The sequence below is a fragment of the Mus musculus genome, chromosome 15 (genome assembly GCF_000001635.26).
Source record: "Mus musculus strain C57BL/6J chromosome 15, GRCm38.p6 C57BL/6J".
NCBI lineage: Eukaryota > Metazoa > Chordata > Mammalia > Rodentia > Muridae > Mus > Mus musculus.
Window position 1 is genome coordinate 85580985 of NC_000081.6, and position 18407 is coordinate 85599391.

Genomic DNA, 18407 nt, shown 5'->3' on the forward strand with positions numbered 1-18407 from the left:
CCGGCGCGCCCTCCCGGCGGCTAGCGCTCGGCCCGGGCTCGGCGCCCAGCGCAGCCCGGGGGAGGGAAGGCGCGTCCCACCCCCGGGGCCTGGAGCCCAAACAGGTGAAAGTACGCGCCCGGCACGCTCGCCGCTACCCGCGAGCCCCGCTGCGGCCGTCCGCGGACCGCGCTGTCCCTGCTGCGTATTGGCTCCGCGCCCCTCCGGAGGATCTCTGGCTCCGGGGGGGCTCGGTTGAGTCTCAACGAGGCTGGGTTGAGGGCCGGAGATACCAGCCAGCCTGGCCACTTCAAGAAACGCCCTCCCCCACCAACTCCTATCCCCAGGTCCGCTGGAGGAGGCTCTGGTGGCTGCCGGCTCCCCGTCTGCAGCCCCCCGCCCAGAGAAATACTCACCCGAGCTTCACGTAGAGGACGCCAAAGCAGAGAAACACGTAAAAGATCCACTTTCGAAAGTTTCTGTGCATGATCCAGGGAGGGGGGCTGCGCCATAGACAGCTGCGGCCGGAGGGGACGCGCGGGTGGGCAGGGGCCGGGCAGGAGCCAGGGAGCTGCGGTAGGACCACGCTCAGCCGGCGCTTCGGCTCGGGAGGCGGGCGACGCGTGGGCACCCGGCACGCGTTGCCACCATGGTGAGCCCAGGGCGCCGCAGCCGCCGCGTGCGCCCGGGGGAGTGACCCGGGCGGGGAACCGCGACCTCGGAGCCCAGCGGAGTGACCGTGGGACTCTGCGAGCGCAGGCCGGGGCCAGGAGCAGCGGGCGGGCGCTGCCTCCACTGGGCTTAGCCGCCTGGGGCCGTGCGCGCCTCGCGGTGCGCCGGGGCGGCCAATGTGTCCGCACTTGTCCGCCTCCCCAGGTGACTCGCGGCCCCGGCAAGCGAGCCGCGAGCAGGCGAGCGCGCCCCAGGTAGGAGGATCCGCCTCCCGCCCGCCCTCCTCGCTCGCAGCGCGCTCTCTCGCGCGCGCTCCCTGGCTCTCCCCTCCCTTTTCTCCTCCCTCCCCCGTGACACACGAACGCATCTAACCCCTCGCCCCCCCTCCCCAGGCCAGCTCCCTTCCGATCGCCCTCCCAGGACTGCGTGGGAAGAGGGGAGGGAGGGGAGAGGGTGCGGCTCCAAAGAGACACCTGCGCTCCTCAGAGACAGTGAAGGTGGGGGTAGGGGCGGGGGCTAAGAAACTACCCGCTCAGGGCTTGGTGGTCACTTGGTTTCCAGTTTCTAGTTAAAGAGAGAGAGACCACCCACCACCATCTCCTTTCTATGTGCAGACATCTTTCCCCTAGACGTTACCTACGTGGGTGCTTCCAGGGCCACAACTCCGGATCAGGCATTGTTACCTGCCCAACAAACTCGGGGAAAACTCGTTCCAGTGCCCGGCACTGCAGAGCGCAAGCAGAGCGTGGGACTTGAGACTGGTAGACACACCAGCCTGCCCAGCATTAAAAGTGGCACCATGACAGAGAGACTCAGAAAGGCATCCTTGGAGAGTCCCAGTCTGAGGATTCTGTCTCACTCTGCAGGCCTGTCCGATGCGGGCGGGTGTCAGATCTGATTCTTGTTGAACCGCTAAAGTGGGAAGTCAGACTGGCCTAGGTGCCTGGCACATCCTGTGGTGTGTCTCGCTTGATCCTATCCTGGATAAATGGGTGACAGGGACACTGCCTGTCACAGCTAGGTCTGTCTTAGCACAGCGGACCAGCTAGTAACCAGACACATGGTGGGTGGGTGGGGGGTGTGTGCCAGGTTTTCAAGCGTCTACAGCCCCGGACAGCAGCATCAAATGGCGCCCTTATGACAAGGGGATGAACTCGGAGGGCGCTCGTCTTTAAACTGGCCAACACCCAATTGCCTGGTGTGGAAATGAGGAGGGGTATGAGGGGGCGCTGTCCTCAGCCCGGAACCTCGAGCTCAAAAGCTACCGTCCCTGCCCCTAATCCCCTCTTAATCTCTCCAAATCCTCTGAACTTTTGCCACGACCCGACCCGGGAGAGAGAGAGTCGCTCCTGAACCCCAGGTCCAGAAGCCGGCAGGTGCAGCTGTGCAGATCGTTTTGAGTTGGAGGACTCTTTAGAAAGGAGAATTTGGACATCACAAGCAGGGAAACTAAGGCACAGATGTCAAACGGTAGTTGCAGTCCCACACCACTGTCCCCTGAAACCAAGAACTCTGGATGTCGCACAACTTGGTAGGCAGGGAGCTGAGCTGGGCCAGGTGGCTGGGAGCAAGCAGAACAGCCTGGTAGCTTGGCAGGTGGATGCTGCCATCCCGTGGCGACAGGGAGCAACGCTTGCCACAAGAGCTGGACTTGAAATGGTTAGGGATTCCTCACTTTGCCTTGGAGTCTGGGGGCTATTCCACCGTCCCCACCAACAACCCCTGTCTTGGGGTCTGTTAGTGAGACAAAATATTTATGTGGCTGCATCGGGGCTGGAATAGCAACAGCATCCACGCGTGCCTCCTCCTCCCTGCAAACAAACAAACAAACAAACAAACACCAAACAATCCTGGGGTCTTAAGATTCCTAGCCCATCTCCAGACCTGTCAGATCGGGAGGCCCAAGATAGGGTTGGCCTTGGGATTCTCTAGGAGGGTTATGTCAGAGAAAAGTGGGTAATTCTATTGGTAGATGGGACCCGACCTGCTTCTAGGCCTTAGTTTCCCCAAAACAGAATGCAGGGTTGTCTGAAGTACTGCATAGGGTCTGTAACACAGCGACGTGCTGCCCCCTGCCGACAGCAGGTGGGAAGCAGCACCGCCCAGGCGTCCTAGGAGACCTAGAATCACAGAGGGCCTCCTACCCGTCATTTGACCTTGCAGCTTGAAGAAGATGGGTTAAAGCTTAGCTCCAAGACCCCCCACATCTGTCTGTGGGATACGGTGGGGACTTGCTTCTACCGGGAAGCTTCTCTCCGAAGGGCTAGGTTGGGATTGGTATGAAGAAGACAGAAGGCTCCAGAGCCAGGACAGTTTGAGGACCTGGTTATCTGTGGGTTCAGCCAGGCTCCGCTATCCTTGCCTGTGCTTCCTTGTCGTCGTCGTTGCCGCCACCACCACCACCACCACCATCATCATTCCTATACTCCATGGTGTTTGTAGTGGCTATTCCTGGTTGTCAACTTGACTATATCTGGAATGGACTACAATCCAAAATCTGAAGGCTCACCCATGATCCTAGTCTGGAGGCTGAGAAATACAAGTTTCTGACCATGGAGATCTTGAGGCATAGTGGCTATGAAATCCAGAAGATTAAGACAGGGAGACCTCTGAGTTCAAGGTCATCTGGGATTAAAGGGGTGGTGACACACGCCTTTAATCTGGGCCTCACCTTCTGCTGGAGACCATATAAGGACATTGGAAGAAGGAAGATTCTCTCTCTCTCTCTCTCTCTCTCTCTCTCTCTCTCTCTCTCCTTGGCCTGCTTGCCTTCTGGGACTGAGCAACTGCTCTATCCTTGGACTTCTATTCACAGCTGCTGCTGACCATTGTTGGGAGCTGGACTACAGACTGTAAGCGATCAACAAATTCCCTTACTATATAGAGACTTCCCATAAGTTCTGTGACTCTAAAGAACCCTGACTAATACAGTGATTTTTTTTTCTGAAATATCCACCCCAAAATGAGTGAACAGTCATGGGTGGATGTATATCTGGACGAATGGGTATGCGGGTCGATGGTGCATGGGTGCTGGTAATGAATGCATAGATGAATGGGGAGTGGATTGATGGGTACACAGATGCATGGGCAGGTGGGTAGGAGTGATGGATGCGTACATTCATAGAGTGCATAGATGGATGGTGTCTTATGTGGGTTTTCTGTTGGGATGAACACCATAACCAAAAAAAAACTTGGTAAAGTTGTTTTGTTTGTTTTGTTTTGTTTTTTCCCCAGTCAACCATCAAAAGAGATTAGAGCAAGAAGTCAAGGCAGGAATCCTGAAGGGAAGTCCTGAAGGGAATGCTGCTTATTGGCTTGCTCCTCTTGGTTTGCTTAGCAGGCTTTCTTCTAGCACCCAGGACCACTATCCCAGGAGCATACATGCACTGCCCACAGTGAGCTGGGTTCTCCTACGTCCATCATTGACCAAGTAAAAGCCCCATTATCTTACCCACAGGCCAGTCTGGTGGGGGCATTTTCTCCATTGAGCTTCCCTATTCCAAAATGACTCTTAAGTTGTATCAAGTTAACTAAACAGGCCAGAATGGTTGGTTCCTTCTCTGTTTGACACACAAAGACATCGCTGTTTGGTTAGAACTTTTCCTTTATCATTTGTCCCTAAGATAGGATGGTAATATTAATACCACAATATAAAACCGCTCTAACTTTGTTTTTATTTGAGACAGGGTCTCTCTATGTATCCCTGGCTGGCCTTGAACTCACCTTTGTGAGTTCTACCTGCTTTTGCATTCTGAGCGCTGGGATTAAAGGAATGCACCACCACGCTTGGCAAACATTCCAATTTTTGAAAAGTCCCACAGTCCTTGAAAGTTCAAACACAAGTTTAGTCTCTTAAAAATATCCAAGGTCTCTTTAAAAGTTCAAAGTCTCTCTCTAAAATATCCAAAGTATCTCTAAAATTCCAAAGTTTCTCTAAAATACCCAAGGTCTCGTAGCTGTGAGCTCCTGTAAAATCAAAACCCAAGATAAATGCTTTCTTACTCCAAGAGGGAGGAATTGGGGCACGGTCACAATCAAAGCAAAGCCAAACCAAAGTCCAGTGGTGTAAAGAGTTCAACGCTTGTCATTTGGGACTCTTCAAGAGGCCAGCTGACCCGTGGCACTTCTATGGCTCTGCCATCTATAGCACATACAGTTTGTCTCCTAAACTCAGACCAGCTCCACTCCAAAGCTGTTGTTGTCCTTGATGGTCTTCCCATGGTACTGGCATCTCCAACATGCTAGGGTCTCCTCTGTAACTGGGATGTACCTTTACCAATAGCCTCTTCTGGATTCTCTTCAGGAACTCTGAGTCTACCACATGATGCCAAGCCTCAACTTCTCTCCACAGTCAATTCAACCCTGGGGCTTTACTTCAGCTGAGGCATTCATGGATGAGCAGGTAGGTGGGTAGATGCATGCTTCAATGGATGTGTGCATCAGTGAGTGTGTGCATCATTGGGCATGTACATCAGTGGGTGTGTGCATCCGTGGATGTGTGCATCAGTGAGTGTGTGCATCCGTGGATGTGTGCATCAGTGAGTGTGTGCATCCGTGGATGTGTGCATCAGTGGATGAGTTTATGATCTCTCATGGTGCCAAGTCTCTTCACACATCCAAAGCCAGTAGCACTAGGGAGACTCTTACACACTATCAAGTTCAGCTGCCAGCACAAAGTACAGCTTTGGCTCCTTCTGGACCACAGCTTCTGTGTACTAACCCTGAGAAAACATTTCCCAGAAGATCCACCCTCAGTGATGCCGGCCTCTTAATCACAACTGATTCTTCATCTCCACCTGACCAGCATCAATTGTCCCGGCAAAGCAAAGTTTTCACTTTAGTGGTTCTTAATTCAAAATATCACATACATGGCCTTCGTAGTATCTTTGTTCCCCTCTGAAACTTCACGACCTGGGTTTCCATTGTCTGCTCTTCTCTCAGTGTTATGCTCCAAGTTCCCACAAAAGCCAATTAAGCTCTGAGCATTCAATGACTTTTCTAGCCCAACGTTCCTAACACCTCCACAATCCTTTCCAAAACAACACAGTCAGCAACACCCCACTCCTGGTACCAATATCTGTCTTAGTTGGGGTTTCTATTGCTGTGATAAAACACTATAGCCAAAAGCAACTTTGGAGACAGAGTTGCTTATAGTTACACATCATAGTTCATCATCAAAAGAAGTCGGAGCAGGAATTCAAGGCAGGAACCTGGATTCAGCATAAGAAGCCATGGAAGAGTGGTGCTTACTGGCATGCTCCCCATGCCAGTTCACCCTTCTTATAGTGACCAGGACCACCAGTGGTGGCACAGCCCACAGTGAGCTGGGTTCTCTAATGTTAGTCATCAATCAAGAAAATGCCTCCACATGCCAATCTAGTGAGGGCATTTTCTCAATAAGTTCTTCCTAACTTGTGTCAAGATGACATAAAACTAGCTGGGCAGCGGACGGATGGTGAGTAGGTGAGTAGATAGATGCATGTTTGGGTGCATGCATAGATGGATGAAGTCATATGTGGATGGATAGGTAGGTGAGACACAGATGTAGACATGCATGGATGAATGAATGGGTAGGCATGTGGGTGGATGGGTACGTGACGGATAGACTGAGGAATGGGTGGCTAGGAGGGTGATTGGATTTATTGATGGATAATGGGTATGTGGATGGATAAACACATGGATGGATGGGTGGAAGGGTGGATGCATGGATGGATGAATAGGTGGCTAAATGAATATAAGGGTGAATTCATGGGTGAATTTGTTGTGGAAAGATGTACCCACCATCCTCATGTAGACCAGCGTGGGTTATGGAGATGGAATCAACTCTAGGTGCTTTGCCTGGGACATTCCTGGGTAGTTTGTTTGTTGGTTGGTTTGTTTTTGTCTGGTTGGTCCAATTTTTGTTTCTGAGACAGGGAGGGCATCTACACATAACCCTGGCTGTCCTGAAACTCACTATGTAGAGCAGGATGGCCTCGAATTCACAGAGTTGGGCCTGCCTCTGCCTCTTGAGTACTGGGGTTAAAGGCATATAACATTGTGAATGGCAGAAAGTTTTAAGCGTTGAAAGTTTCCCATCTTAGGAATTCATCAGTCCTAGCCAATCACCTCAGATCTAAAATCAATGGGAAGAAATCAGAATCCCCCTAAAGCAAGTGATTTCTCTGGGACACTGGCAAGACGTACTCTGGGACGTTTCTCTGGGAGTGGCCTCAGAGGGCTGGGCTCTGGGGGTGGAAGGCTGTGAAAGCCAATACCAACTCACATTTAGTGGACAGGCGCTGTGTGCTGGACTCCATGACTGCACAGCCCCTCTGAGTCCTCGAAGGACCCTACAAAACAGGTTTTCCCTGATCCCCATGCCCTGGAGTCATTTCTGAGTGCCTGGAGCAGTGGTTCTCAGCCTTTCTAACACTGCAACGATCTAATACAGGTCCTCATGCTGTGGTGAGCCCAACCATAAAATTGTTCTCTTTGCTACTTCATGTATTGCAACTGTAATTGTGCTACTGTTACATCATCACAATGTAATCATGTGTGTTTTTCCAATGGTCTTTGGCGACACCCGTGAAAAGGTCATTCAAGTGCCGGGCGTGGTGGCGCATGCCTTTAATCCCAGCACTCGGGAGGCAGAGGCAGGCAGATTTCTGAGTTCAAGGCCAGCCTGGTCTACAAAGTGAGTTCCAGGACAGCCAGGGCTACACAGAGAAACCCTGTCTCGAAAAAAAACAAACAAAAAAAAATGGGTCATTCAACTCCCAAGGGAGTCTGGACTCACATGTTGGCCTGGATAGTCCAGTCAAGAATCAGGTACAGACCTGGGATATGGAGGAGCAGGTGGATGCATAAAGTAAATGAATAAAGTAAAAGCCACCTCCATTTCTCCTGTTATCTTTGTCCCTTGTGCCACTTTGACACTCCAAGCTAATTTCTGCCCCAGGACCTTTGTACATGCTGTCCCCTCCAGCAATGTTCTTCCTCTGGTTTGTACCTGGCCTCAGCTAAGTGTTACACCTCAGAGATCCCCCCAAAACACACACACACACACACACACTTTTCCTCCCAAATATATCCATTGGCATTCTTTATTGTGACACTAGCTACTCTCCTGAAGAAAGATGCCAGGTCTTATCTGTCTGGCTTCGTTAGCATATCAGCTTTACAGGAACCATTGCAAGGCCTACCTCGGTTAGTATGCTACCCTGAAGGCACCGACTAAGTGTTCTATTCAGTAATTATTTGAATGAATTAAGGGGTGAATGAATGACTTTGCAGGAAGCAACAGGCATGTATGACCTGCAGTGTTTCCTGTTGGAAAGAGAGGGACCTGACCCAACTCCCCTGACCCTAGAGGTTAAACACCCCCATCTCCAGCATCGGTCACACCTGGTTGTTACTTTGCCCCTCCTTCCTTGCTTCCGTGTGGCATCCCGTGAGTGACACCCACGTGACATGGTCACAGGCATTTCCTGAGATCCAGCAGCTCCAGCCCGAGTGCCCTGGGCTTGCCCTGATGCTGGACAAGCAACTGGGGACCTCTAAGTTCAGGCTGTCGAAGGAACAGGAGTAAATACCGATGGACAGGGCCAAGCTCACATTGCTGGGGCAGTGTGCTGGCTTGTTTGATGCCAAGACTACAACACAAGCGGAGTCATTTTGGAAGAAGAGGCTGAACTGAGAAACTTTCCCCCTACCTGATTGGCCTATGGGCAAGCCTGAGGTGCATTTTCTTGATTCACAATGGATGTGGGAAGACCCAGTTCACTGTAGGCAGTGCCGCCCCTGGGCAGGTGGTCCATCCAAGATGGTCTTAGAAACAGGCTGAGGAAGCCAATAACCTTCCTCTGTGACCTCTTGCTTCAGCTTCTGCCTTGTATTCCTGTCCTGACTTCCCTCAGTGATGGATGTGTAAGCCAAATAAATTCTACCCTACCCCCCTCCACACACACCCTCCCAAGTTACTTTTGGTCATAGAAACCTTAAACTAAGAGACAGGTAGGGTTCTCACCCATGTCTGTCAAACAGAGCTAGGCTCTTGCCCATGCAACACTCAACCTCTGCATGGGGCAGAAGCAGAGGGGATGTCCCTGCGGCCACTGCTGGGAAACCCCAGTCCAGGAAGAGAAGGGTCACTAAGGACGGCCACAGGTCAGTAGTAAGGTGTTAAGGGAGACTAGGTGATTCCCAGAGGGACTGGGACAGATGGGAACAGGAAGAGGAAAAGGGAAGGTGTGGTGGGTTCTTCAAGATGCCCTGCCCAGGTTCCAGTAGTGCCCAAGACACTGGTAACCTATGAGACAGGTGCACTTAAAGTCACAACCTTCTGATTCCATCAGAGCTAACCTCCCAGGCTGGATCCCATTTCCTGAGCTCTCTAAATGCTGAGTTTGCAGCAGCTGTAGCCGGAAAGGCTGTGGGAGTGAAGGACAGGAGAGTTTGACCTCTGTAGTAGCAACAGCCCTGAGGAGGACCAGCCTTCCAGGGAGAAGGCTCCTGGACACTAGGAATTGAAAGCCATTATAGAAAATGGAAGCCTTTGGTCTCCCACAGCCGTGAACAGAGTTCTGTGCCTGCAACCAGGGCTAACCCAGAGACCTAGACCTGTAAACCCCCAGGGAGAACCTCGCCCACCCCATAGAAGCCCCATGCCATGCCAGGCTGAACTCCTGCTGGGGCGGCGGTTAGAAGTCACACACTTCACGGTAAACCTAAGACCAGTGTTGCAGGACTTGGATACTCAGAGAAGGAGACAGAAATTCAAACCCCAAGGCAGCATAAGCAATGGCCCCCAGCATGGACAGAGTAAGAGATGACTTGGGGAAAATGCAGGGTGTCACACCTGCGGAGCAGGGGCTTTGTGTTCTGCCACCGGGGAGCTACTGAAGATTTCTGGGGAGAAGAGTATCAGAGGTAGGCCCTGGATATGAGGTGACCCCTACCTGCCTGACCAGCCAGGTCTAGCTTCACCCAGGGGCAGATTCCGTAGTAGTGTGGGGGGGGGACCTAAATGCATGCTGGGAGGTTCTGGAGACAAAATCTGATTAGGAAAGAAGGATCCTGGACTGTAACATCGATAAGTCACTTTCTAGCTCCTGGCAGCTTAGACAGCTGCCCTGCCCACCCCCACCGTGTGTGTGTGTGTGTGTGCGCGCGCGCGCGTGTCCTGCTCCAACCTCTATCAGGCGAAGGGCAGGGCCTTGAGAGAGAAAAAGGGATTGAGGCTCTTCCCAGAGAAGAAGTGGGGGAGCCATCGCTGGGATGGGCAGGCCGAGATACTGGTTCTTTGGGGATGATGATGAGTCTTCCATTGGCAAGACCAGGAGTCTGCCAGGTCAAGAGCAAGAGAGGGAGCCTGCCCCTGGCCAGGACCACAGTCTCCAGGAGCTTGCACTGTGAGGATATGGCCACTAGGGTGTGTGTGTGTGTGTGTGTGTGTGTGTGTGCGCGCGCGCGCGCGTGTGCGCACAGACCTGCTGTGCCTTTAAAACAGGTGATCTGTGTTCCCAACAGAAGCCCCTTCTCAGGCTCAGAGGGCAGGCCACAGTCTAGCTGAACCCTGATCCTGACCCTGGTCCAGCTTGACCTGCCATGAACATAGTGGCTTAGGACCAGATGCCTCTCTTCTAGTGTATGCAGACCAGGGCACTGGGCTGTTCTCTCTGAGAGTGAGGATGCAGGCAAGGCCTATTTTGATAAGGGAGTTTGTCTGTCGTGGCTTGATGCTCCTAAAAGTCAGCAATGCTCAGCCCATACTCCCAATCCTTGACTTCCCCCTCCTTGGCAAAGATGACTAGGTCCCACCCTTCCATCCCTCTCCTTGCTGGTGATGGGTGCCATGGAGACACTGTGTGAGGGTTTCCAAGAAACAAAGGTCCCTTCCGGCTCATCCCTGGAGAACACTTTTAATCTCCTACTAGGCTCCTGTGCTGTTTGGCAACTTGACAGAAGCTAGAGTCATCTGGGAAGAGGGAACCTCAATTGAGAAAATGCCTCCACCACACCGGACTAAGTGGGTAAGTCTGTACGGGCATTTTCTTGATTAGTGATTGATTTGGGAGGGCCCAGTTCTCTGTGGGCTGTGCTCCCTGACCCCTGGCGTGTGGTCCTGGGTTGTATTTAAAAATGAACTTGAATAAACCAGTGAGGAGCACTCCTCATGGCCTATGTTTCGGTTCCTGCCTCTAAGTTCCTGCCTTGCTTGAGTTCCTGCCCTGATTTTCTCCAGGGATGGACTGGGACATGGGAACCAAATAACCTCTTTCCTCTCCAGGTTGCTTTGGTCATGGTCTTTATCACAGTAATAGAAAGCAGGTTAAGATGGCTCCTCAGAGAAAATAAATGGGTATGCAAGGCTAGACCTGAGCATTCTGGAGAAACATCTCCCCCACAGGGGTCTACCACCTAGAACTGGAGACATTCCTTCCCAATAGGTGTTGGGAAATCTAAAAATCATCAAATGACTGGTTGAGCAAATCAAGACCTGAGTTCCTGATGCCTTGAGTAAAGTGTTGGTTCAGGCCTAAGGGCACCCACACAACACACAGCTGTGTTATTAAGGATGGATTGCTCGAGGCACCCAGAATGTTTTTGGTGAATGGGTTCTTTGTAGGCAGTTGTCTTGTGTCCTGTATGATTTAGCAGAGTTCCTGGACCCCCTCTTACCACACACTCATAGCCCCTTCTGTGAGGCATGACAACCAAAAGTATCTGCATATATTGCCAAATGTCTTCCTGGGGAACAAAATTGGACCATTAAATGCCAGTGTTCTAAGCTATAAAGTATAGTGTTTTCAGGGTGGGGGAACCCAGGTCCACTGTGTGTGCCCAGTACATAGACTGGTAACGAAGCTTATGCTAAGGCTTAGTCAGAGCAAGTTTTCAGTTTCAGGAAGCACAGACATCCAAAAAAAAAAAAAAAAAAGAGACTGACACTAATCTTATACCTCTGACATCCCACTGATGCTAACTGGGTTTGGGCTACACCTAGCTGCAAGGGAGTCTGGGAGCCTAGGTTCAGTTGCTGGCTAGGACCAGACAACACTAAGTGACCCAGGGAGGAAGGAACAACGGATTCTGGAAGACATCTGACAGCTTGCCATCTTTTTTAGATGCAGTCCCCACCATGACCTGCTTACTCCTTGCTGACACCCTTCTGGGCTCGTCATCTTGTTTCCACTGGTTCCTCTTATCTCCTGGCCCAGAGTAGATAGTCCCAGCTCCGGAGTGTAGGATAGGAACTTTGTGACCACATGTCAATCATGGTTTCCTCTGGTTCAGGCAAACTGTACACCATTCCCCAAGCTGACCCATCTCTGGCTCTCTCAAAGTTTCCTCATTCTCCAGTGTTCTTAACTATGCCTCTTGTGAGTAGGTCTTAGCTCACCGCAGAAGAGTCTAAACAGTGAGCATGAGGTTTTCTTTCTCATAGAACTTCAGTTATAGATTAAACACCAGATCAGGGCTCCATGGATCACTGAGGACATGGTTGCCATCCTGAACATGGAGCTAATCACTTCAGAGTGATTAAAATGGCCACAGGAGAGTTCTGCCATCACATTCTGCCTTCCAGGATGTTGGATGAAAGACCAAAGAAGGGGTGTGGTTAGTCTTGGTTGTCAAACTGACTGGATATGGAATTAACTAAGAGACATGCCACAGGGTAAGTCTGGGAGGGTATTTCCAGGGAGCATTAACTGAAGGGAGAAGACCCTCCCCAAGAGTGGGCAACACTTTACCTGCCAGTGGCCCAGATATGAAGAGGCTTGAGAGAAAAGCAGTGCTTCCTGCCCACCTTTGGTTCCTGCAGGCGAGAACATCTACCTGCTGCTGCTGCTGCCGCCGCCACCACCACCAGCATTGTTTGCTATCATCAGAGCCCAGCTTCTTTGGCCTTCCAATGTGAGCTAAAGACCAGCAGCTCTCCAGAAAGTTCTCCAAGCTTGTGGCACCAGACTGGGCCTGCTGAGGCACCCAGCCTCCTGGGTTCCCAGCCTCTCTGGTTGCAGATGGCTACACGTGGCCTACCCAGGCTCTGCCTTGTAAGTCACTCTAATAAATCCCTTTAGTAATATGCACTCATTCTATGCCTTCTGTTCTTTTAGAAAACCCTGCGAGGGCAGAGTGCAGTCTCTTGTCACTCCTAAATGTCCCTGACACTTTTGCATGTTCTCCACGTTGGCCACATGGCCACATCAAGCTTTAAGCCTGTTTAGAATAGGTCACCTTTTAGCTGAGCATGATAAACCCAGTGGAAACTGGAGCTGTTACAGAGGAGGATGCGAGGCGGATATCAGGGTGGGGGCATACATGGACAATCCCTGCCGTGTCCACTTCTCTGTACCCTGCAACTTTCCTTGAAGTCATGGTCCTGGATCCAGGAAGCCTGTGGGTGACATTTCTCAGACTTCCTTGCTGGGGACCCAGAGGTCCCTCCCCCTCCCGAAGCAGTGAGGGAGTAGAAAGGCACCATCCTCCTCTGTCACCCCAGAGTGCTGGGTCAATACTGTCAACGTGGACCCTGTGGGTGTGGGGGTGCAGCTCATGACCCAATGCTAACGCTTTTCTGCTTCTGTGACTACGTTGGCTCTCAGTGTATTCCCTGCCTCTCTGGTCAAGGGAGCCTCAAGTCTCAGCCTGTCCACCTTGACTGACCCAGTGAGGAAGGAGGTTCATGTCAGAGCCAGAGCCTGTCACTGTCCCTGGAAGGTGAATTGACCATTTTGTAGACTGTAGCTGTGATCTCGTTTTTTTTCAAGTAGGTGTAAAAGTTGTAGATGGGCTGGCAAGCTGGCTCAGTGGGTAAAGGTGCTTGTAGCACAAGCCTGATAGCCTAAGTTCAATCCCTAGAACCCACATAAAAGTGGATGGAAAGAACAAGCTTCACAAGTTATCCTGTGACTCTAACATGCAGGCCATGACATATGCACGCGCGCGCACACACACACATGATAAAAATAATAACTTTTAAAATATAAACAAAATTATAGGTTCCTTATTTTGACAGATCTTATGTAAACAGGCCAATGACTTTCAACTTTTTAAAAAAGATACACACACACACCCATATACATACATACATACATATACACATATATATACACACACATATATATGTATATATGTGTATGTGTGTGTGTGTGTGTGTGTGTATGTATGTATGTATGTATGTATGTATGTATGTACCATCACTGTGTTCAGACACCCCAGAAGAGGCCATCAGACCCATTACAGATGGTTGTGAGCCACCATGTGTTTGCTGGGAATTGAACTCAGGACCTCTGAAAGAGCAGCCAGTGCCCTTAACCTCTGAGCCATCTCTCCAGCCCCAACCTTGAACTTGTGATCATCTTGCCTCTGCCTTATGTGCCACCACACAGTTTATGCTGTGCTGGGGATTGAACCCATAGCGTTTGTGTGTGTTGGGAAGCATGGCACCAACTGAGATACATTCCCACCCTTGAAAAGTCAGATGCTCTTATTCATCTCAGACACCAAGGGCCACAGCATCAGGCTGACCAGAGGTAGCACTTGAGCCTGGGACCCTACATTCTCACATCATGGCCACCACACAGGACTCATGAACAACAGACCCCCTTGTCTTAAAGCTGTAGCTCTCAACCTTGAATACAGTTCTTCATGCTGTGGTGACCCCCCCCCCACACAACCATAAAAGTTGATACTTTATAACTAATTTTGCTGTTATGAATCATAATGTAAATATCTGATCTGCAGGACCCCTGGGAAAGGCTCATTAACCCCCAAAGGGGTTGGTACCCACAGGTTGAGAATCACTGCCCCAAAGAGCAGGGGTACCTGGATTCACTGTGATTCCATAGTCACTGAGAAGGGAGTTGAGCCCCCATATGCTCAGACCATGGCTGGGGAGGGGTCTGTCCTGGTTGCCCTACCTGCTCCTCTCCCACTGCGCATACAGGAAGTAGGCTTAGCTTTGAGTTCCTCAGCCTCTACAGAGGGCTCCTCCTTTCTACCTGAGGATGGTCCAAGGCTGTTAGGAGTAGCATGCAGGTGTCAGGGTAGACTCCATCCTGTACTGGCCTGGGAAGTGCCTTCTTGATCGGCACACTCCAAGTGATGGTTTACACTGGGAGCTAGATTTGAACCCAGTACACACCCTGTGGGAAACCACTCTTCTCCGCAGCACCTAATCCACAGGGCCACAGAAGTCCATGCAGCCGAGAGGCAAAGTGTAGAAACAGAGGCTCCTGGGTCCAGAGAGCAGATGGTACTCTCAAGGACAGGACTGCAGATGAGAATGGAGCCATTAGTCCTGACTGAGCCTCAGTTTCCCTCTCTGTGCTTGGCGCCTGCCTCTGCCCTTCTCAGATGCAGAAAGCCCTTGGTAGGGCCTGGCATCTATGGACCATTCTTCTCCAGCACAGTCATTGTCCCCATGACTGACAATTTTGGTGGCTCTGGGGACACTTCCAAGATTATTAAGGTGGAAACTGATCTATGACCCTGCCTGAGAGGGGGCTGGGTCCTCTTCAGAGGTTTGGTGGTATTGAGTGTGCTCAGGGACCACACTGCTCTCCTCTGAGGCCAGAGAGTCCCCAAAGAGGCTCTGGATGGATGTTGCAGAGGGAGCGTCCATGAAGTCTGGCCTCTGAGAGAATGAATCTACAGGCCCATGCCAGCCCTAGCCCTCCAGACCACAAGAAGATGCAACACAAGCACAATGCCTCTGTTCAACTGCATTCCACTCAGACTTGAACCATCTCTCCACATGCAGGGTACCCTGGTTGCCTTAGTTAGGGTTCTACTGCTGTGAACAGACACTATAACCAAGGCAACTCTTTTTTTTTTTCTAAGATTTATTTTATATATATGAGTACACCATTGCTCTCTTCAGACACACCAGAAGAGGGCATCAGACCCCATTGCAGATGGTTGTGAGCCACCATGGGAATTGAACTCAGGACCTTTGGAAGAGCAGTCAGAGCTCTTAACCACTGAGCCATCTCTCCAGCCCCCAAGGCAACTCTTATAAAGGACAACATTTAATTGGGGCTGGCTTACAGGTTCAGAGTTCACTCCATTATCATCAAGGTGAGAGCATGACAGTGTCTAGGCAGGCATGGGACAGGAGGAGCTGAGAGTTCTATATCTTCATCTGAAGTCTGCTAGCAGAATACTGGCTTCCAGGCCGCTAGGATGAGTTCACACCCATAGTGACATACCTTCTCCAACAAGGCCACACCTCCTAATAGTGTCACTCCCTGGGCTGAGCAGAGACACACCACTACACTTGTCTTCCTCACCAGATAGGCAGTTAGACACATAGGGGTCCCTCGGGAGCTGGTCTATGTAGCTCATTGGCAGAGCACTTGCCTAGCCTGCGTGAGGCTTTCAGTTCAATCCCCACTACTGCCACAGGTGCAAACACAAGAAAAGTGAAGTGTGACATGCAAGAGCTTACAGGGGGCCTGAGTGGCACTTAGTGGACTCTGAGTTAATCAAGCAAATCTTCACTCCTACAAGTGTGGACAGCTGGTGTTGCTGCTTGGCCAATGAGTTATCAATGCAAATACTTTATGGTATGGGGGATTTCGGTGTCTGTGTGTATGTGGTATGTGTGTGGTGTGGTGTGTGTGAGAGAGAGGTAGTGTATGTGGTGTATGTGTTTGTGTGGTGTATGTGTGTGTGTGTATGTGTGTGTGTGTCTGTGTGTGGTATAGTATGTGTAATATTGTGTGAGGTGTGGTATTTGTGTGTGTGTGTATTGTATGTGTCTGTGTTGTGGTATAGTGTGGTGTGTGTATGATATGTGGTGTGTGTGGTGTATGTGGTGTGCTGCGTATGTGGTATAGTGTATGTGGTGTGTATGGTGTGAATGTATGTGCTGTGTATGGTGTATGTTATGTGTTGTGGTGTGTGTGTGATATGTTTGGGGTGTGTTTCCTGCATATATACCTGTGTACAATGTACCTGTAATGCCCATGAAGGCCAGAAGAGGGCATTGATCTCTAGGGACTGGAGTTGCAGACAATTGTGAAGAGCCATATGGAAGTTGGGAATTGAACCCACGTCCTCTGGAAGAGCAGCCAATGTTCTTAACCACAAAACTATCTCTGTAGTTCATGAAGCAATAAATCTGTTGACCAGATTTGTCTGACGGAAGCAGCCATCTTTAGGGCCTTTCCTGGTGGATGTTTTATAATCAGGAGAAATGGACGCAGACTCCTGAAGCCCACACTGCCCACTGTGCCTCTGGCTCCTGGAGGAGGCTGGGGAAGGAACTCTCAGAGGTGCCACTCTCCTCTTCAGGGGAGAGTATGGACACGCTTCTGGCTTTTCAACAGCCAGGCTGGCTGTGGCCAGAAGCCATTGTCCTTTGGAGATGCCATGGAAACTGACAACAGCTGGTCCCTGAGAGCCTGAGGAGATGCACATGGCTAGAGATGGGGTTCTCACTTCTCAGTGCCGAGCTCCAAGAGTGAGCCAGGCAGGTCCGGTGAGAGAAGTCTGGCTTCGAGGGACAAAGGTGAGCTTGGCCAACACAGAGGACCTACATAGCGAGAATTTGGGCTTCTTTAAAAACCCACTTGTGTAATGTGATTATGTTTTTGTTTTAATCCCAGGTGTGGGATATGGGTCTGCGTCAGATTGTCCAAGGATGAGGCCACAAGTGCGCACTATGATAAAGCCAGGCTATGTGAAACTGCTGCTTTGAACTTATAATGAGCTTACAGAGTGAAGCGCTGCTTTGAACTTACTATCAACATCCTTCTGTAACTCCCCTTTTGTGTGATATTTGATCTATGAGGTAATTTTATAAAGAACTTTTGTCTAAGACAGTATAGGAAGGCCAGAGCAAAGGAATGAAGTGTGACATCCTCTGCTTCCTGGCTTACAGCTCCCCGTGGCTTGCTCGGCCTCCTTTCCTATAGAATCCAGGACCAGCCCCACCCCCAATGAATCAATCACTAAGTATGAAAATGCCCCCATAGGTTTGCCTGTAGCCCTTTACAGAGACATTTTCTCAATTGAGGTTCCCTCCTCTCTGGTGACTCCAGCTTGGGTCAAGTTGACATAAAACTATCCAGCACAGGCAGTGATGGTGATGACGATGATAGTGGTGATGATGATGGTGGTGGTGATGATGATGATGGTGGCGGTGATAAGGAAGATAGTCGCAGGGCTTTTGAGAATGAGATGGTTGGCAATGTCTTCTGTGGAGTCCAGTTTGCAAACTGTCCTCACCATATCATAGTCCCTGGGAAAGAGCCACAGCTTGGACCCATTTTCCATGGAAGTCATGGGGACAGTTGGTGATCTCAGGCAGCTCCAGCTCCTGGCCAGTCAGTCCCCACCCTGTGGTCCTCCAAATGTCCTTGACCTTCAGGAATTTGCCCAGTTCTGGATTCCTTCTCTATGGCCTGACAACTCCCAGTAGCTCCACCAGAGGGCGCTCTGTAGCCGGGAATGGGCACACTGGGTCCTAACCATGAAGCTGGACCACACTCCTGATACAGAGGGGAAGGGGCAGATTTTGGACTCTCGAGGGGCCTGGCTGCCAGGCCAAAGGCTGTGTGGCTTTTGCCTCTGTGGCATCGTGCTTTCCTGAAGGCTCTAGGGATGACTCATGGGGACCAGATTGGTGCTGGCTTGTAAAGATATCAGAAACGGGGATGAATCACCGTGAACAGTGATAGGGTGCGTATTTGAAGCTACAGCCCTGGGGACCAAGGGGTCTGTACGCTGTGACGTCACCCCCTGAGGTTCAGGGTGCTGGAATG

General features: G+C 50.9%; 1 protein-coding gene and 1 long non-coding RNA gene across 2 annotated transcripts in view; one reads left to right on the plus strand and one right to left on the minus strand.

The window, feature by feature from the left end:
- The window catches only part of Wnt7b (wingless-type MMTV integration site family, member 7B), a 46385-nt gene extending 45548 nt beyond the window's left edge, over window positions 1-837 (minus strand). The window contains exon 1 of the mRNA NM_009528.3: window positions 396-837. Within this exon, the coding sequence (NP_033554.3) occupies window positions 396-466 (71 nt within the window). The 5' untranslated portion in view covers window positions 467-837. The remainder of the gene's footprint in view (window positions 1-395) is intronic.
- On the plus strand, window positions 158-12724 carry AU022754 (expressed sequence AU022754). Its single transcript, NR_040433.1, has 5 exons — window positions 158-433; window positions 1266-3503; window positions 4955-5053; window positions 10569-10664; window positions 12458-12724. It is a non-coding gene; the product is annotated as an expressed sequence AU022754 (long non-coding RNA).
- Window positions 12725-18407: the final 5683 nt, after the last annotated feature.